Source organism: Lithobates pipiens, unplaced genomic scaffold (assembly GCF_037356315.1).
Source record: "Lithobates pipiens isolate NorthernLeopardFrog02 unplaced genomic scaffold, aLitPip1_a1.2 Scaffold_27, whole genome shotgun sequence".
Taxonomy (NCBI): Eukaryota; Metazoa; Chordata; class Amphibia; order Anura; family Ranidae; genus Lithobates; species Lithobates pipiens.
This window is the reverse complement of record NW_027507788.1, coordinates 127,826,005-127,830,413: the sequence shown is the minus strand read 5'-3', so window position 1 is coordinate 127,830,413 and position 4,409 is coordinate 127,826,005. Positions and strand designations below refer to the sequence as shown.

Here is a 4,409-nt window from a genome sequence, read left to right as displayed (position 1 = left end):
CTCAAACGCTCTTAGCCAGAACGGTCGACCAACTACAACTACTGGACCCGTGGCGGATAGCTCATCCGACGGGTAGCGACTTTACATTTTATTCCCCTCCTCACGACTCGTTTTCTCGCATAGATTACTTTTTTGTCACCCAAGCGCTTTTTTTTCCATTGACCCGGGATCCTGAAATCTACGACCCTAGGATTTCGGACCACAGCCCAATAGCCATTAATTTGCTAGACTCTCGCGCGGGAGCTCTGCCGCCTCTGTGGCGATTCCCTTCGTACTTAGCAGACAACGAAGATTTTCTTTCGGTTCTAGAGCTAGCATGGGCGGAATATGTCTCTGATAATAGGGAATACATTTCCAAGCCGAACTTATTCTGGGAGGCTGGCAAAGCCTTCTTAAGGGGTAAAATCATATCGTATGTCACTCAATTTAAACGTAACGCCAAACGCCAATATATGACGGCGAGCGAGAAATTGCGGTGTGCTCACGAACGTTTAGTATCTAATCGTTCTCAGGCCAATATTAAATTATGGACGAAGGCCAAGGGGGAGTTTGATCTGTGGGCAAAACAGCAGGAATCGGCCAAAATGTCGTACTCCACTCTATATTTTCACAAATTCGGTAACAAGGCAGGTAAGCTACTTGCCAGGATGTGCGCCGGCACTAGAAAACCTTTTTTCCTGTTGCAGCTGCCGACGACAATGGCGAAAATTAAGGCTCGAGACCTGCGTGGTAAGAAGAAGGAAGAGCTATTGAAACAGTTGGATGACCTCAAGGTTGAACTGTCACAACTTAGAGTTGCTAAGGTGACAGGAGGCGCTGCTTCTAAACTGTCCAAAATCCGTGTTGTTCGCAAGTCCATTGCCAGAGTTCTAACTGTGATCAACCAGACCCAAAAAGAAAACTTGAGGAAATTTTACAAAGGTAAGAAGTACAAGCCTTTGGATTTGAGGCCAAAGAAGACCAGGGCTCTCAGGCGCAGGCTGAACAAGCATGAGGAGTCTTTGAGGACTAAAAAGCAGCAACGAAAAGAACGACTGTACTCCATACGCAAATTTGCTGTCAAGGCATAAATCTCATGTGTTAATAAAATATGTTCAGTTGTAAAAAAAAAAAAAAAAAAAAAAGAAAACCTACGCGTATTATGTCCATGAAAGATGATGCGGGGGTGCTACACACGTCCTCTGATGAAATTAACAAAATCCTTACGGATTATTACACTCGATTGTACTCGACGGACTCAGTGGATCCGGAGGGTGCGGCGACCCTCCTGCGTCAACTACAGCTACCTGAACTCACCACTGAAGCTCTGGATGCCCTCAATGCTCCCGTTGCGATTGAGGACATTCAGATCACAATCAAATCTTTGGCATCGTCTAAAGCGCCGGGTCCAGACGGTCTCACTGCCGAATTCTATAAAATGACCAAAGACTTTATCCCGGCCACGTTGCAAGCTGTCTTTAAGTCAATGTGGGAGGGCGGCCCATACCTACCTACAGGAACTCAGGCATACATACGACTTATCGGCAAAAAAAGATAGAGATCCTACTCTACCAGGGTCATACCGACCGATATCGTTGATTAACGTAGACGTGAAAATTTTGTCCAAAATTGTCGCCACTCGTCTTGCGTCTCTACTCCCATCACTTCTACACCCAGCTCAATCGGGGTTCGTTAAAGGGCGCTCGGCAACGTTAAACATCCGTAAGGTCCTGACAGTTCTAGAGTACGCCAAATCCCACCCTGACAAAGATGTGGCTATTATGTCGTTAGACGCCGAAAAGGCCTTCGACAACATTAGTCTGTCCTGGCTTTTTCAAGTATTGGAAAAGCTGGCGTTTTCCGGTCCGAGCCTGCAATTTTTACGTCGTATGTACGAATCCCCGACGGCGCGCTTGGTGACCCCTGACTTTATATCGGCCTCAATCCCCCTATCGAAGGGGACAAGACAGGGCTGTCCCCTGTCTCCTTTATTGTTCAACTTGGCAGTTGAGCCGTTATCGAGATTGATTAATTCGCCTAACGGGATTAGTGGAATCAAGTTAGGGGAACACACGCTTCGTTCGGCCTTTTTTGCGGACGATATTTTATTATTCTCTACGGATCCGTCGGGAGACTTCAGACGCCTTGCAGACTTGTTCCACACGTTTCGGTCGTACTCTGGACTGCGCATCAATTTTGACAAAAGCGAAATTCTATCCCTTCGACCTAACCTGGCCACTACCTGGACCTCTAGCTCCCCCTTGGCCGTAGCAAAACACTATATCACTTACCTCGGGATACGCATTGGCCGGACACCTTCCACTATTTAGTCCCTTAATTTCCCTCCGGTGATATCGAAGATTATACACGAACTAGAGGCTTGGACGGCTCTTCCTCTCGCTCTTCGGGAGATGTCATCTTTTTAAAATGGTCTCATTTGCCCGATTACTATACCCAATGCAAACCATCCCTCTCTTAGTTAAACATTCGGATGTTAGATTGATACATTCAGCTTTGACAAAATTTTTATGGGCCGGGAAGAAACCGAGGATTGCTTTGAATAAACTATGCCTCCCGAAGATGGAGGGAGGAGCGAGCCTACCCAATATCCGATTTTATAATTTAGCATGTCTGCTTCGCCAAGGCCTAGATTGGCTTTCAGGAAATTCTAGGTACTCCAATAACTTATTAGAAGCTGCGACGGTCTCGCCGTTTGCCCTATCGGCTATCCTTCATTCAAATCCAAACAAATTACCTACACATTTTCGATCTAATCTACTGATTAGAGATACGGTGATAGCGTGGCGGGAGTCGCGTAAATTGATAGGGCTACCGTCCGATATTTCCCGATATTTGCCAATTCAATCAAATCCCATGTTCCCCCCTTCCACAATGCATAGTGTATTTACCTACTGGGCATCTAAGGGTCTCACGAAGGTTTATGATGTTTATTCGGGTGTCTCTGGCAAGCCCAAACCATTCCCGATGCTAGCCAGAGAATTCTCCTTGCCATTAAATCATTCCTTTCATTACCACCAGCTCCTTAGTTACTTGGGTGACAGACAGACATATAACGAATCAGTTCCAGAAATCCTTCATAGATACGGTCATACACAATGGAGACTATTCTATCTCTACTATTTATACCTCCCTTATTGAATACCACTCTGCCAAATACCGCCTGCAACCTTTCCGAAAGTGGGCAGACATTTTTGAGGATGCGGATCTGCCGGGAAAACTACTAGAGGGTTATGTTAAAACTAGAAAGGTTACAGTTTCCGAAACATGGAGAGAAACCCAATTCAAGATTCTTCACAGGGCGTATTACCCCTTTCGTATCAACCGAACTGATCCTAGCCAGGAATGTTGTCCATGGTGCTCAAAACTGCGTCCTACACTTCTCCATCGTTTATGGGAATGCCCACATGTTGTGACCTTTTGGAACTTGGTGCTACGTTTTATCCATGCTGTGACAAACCAGGATCTGCCCAAGGACCGACTTCTATGTCTCTTTGGATATACCACATCGGCTGAACCCCACCTCTCAGATAGCTATACAGCTATACCCCAATGGGCGCATTTATGCCTACTGGTTGCACGAAGAACTATTTTGACACAATGGATCAAACCCTCACCGCCCTCAATACAGGCTGTGAAAAAAGCCCTGGGAACTCTGTTCTACCTGGAACGATTGGATACTATTCTGCTAAGTTTTAAATCAACCACACGTTTCTTTTCAAGATGGCGCACATTTATGGAACATGTCTTTGCGAAGGAGGATATAAACAGGATTATGCAGCCATTTAGATACACAGAATGGTATCTCAAGAGAGATATTACCAATTCTCTGGGTGCGCTAAAAATACCCAGGGAGACACTTGGGGAGGAGCCCCCCTGACTTGAACTACAGCGTACTGACTCTTAGCTTACATCCTATGATGACTTTGTATTGCTCTACTATGTATTTTCTTTTTGCTAGGTTGTGTTCTCGATCCCATGGACTCTGCTGTACACATATAGGCTTTTAGGCATGTGGCTGTTGAGTACGAACCATGTATCGGTATTCCGTGTTCCTTGTATGTTTACTGTTTCTATTTCTTGACTGCTTGTCATTTACTGTAAAAGTAATAAAAATTTTATTAAAAAAAAAAAAAAAAAAAAAAAACAGTTCAGTTTGAGATGTGTACATTTACATACTGCATTATCTTTGAAACATCACATAACTTATGCATAATGCATGGTGCCACAATACTCAAACCCCTTCTCGGTCATACAATTCACTTGGCGCAAAGTATACCAAACAGAACTAAATCACCCCGTGGAGCATTGTAGAATTCTAGACATTACCAATTCCCTAGGGCACAGTCCAGGCATATCAAGCCATGGGGACCATATCCTTTCAAACCTATGCAAGCTCCCCCTGCGTTGGT

General features: G+C 44.9%; 1 protein-coding gene across 1 annotated transcript; it reads left to right on the top strand.

Annotated features, from left to right (window-relative positions):
- The first annotated feature begins 674 nt into the window (after positions 1–674).
- On the top strand, positions 675–1,091 carry LOC143934116 (large ribosomal subunit protein uL29). Its single transcript, XM_077457433.1, has one exon. The coding sequence runs from the start codon at positions 699–701 to the stop codon at positions 1,068–1,070; it is 372 nt and encodes a 123-aa protein (XP_077313559.1). The 5' UTR covers positions 675–698; the 3' UTR covers positions 1,071–1,091.
- The last annotated feature ends 3,318 nt before the right edge of the window (positions 1,092–4,409 follow it).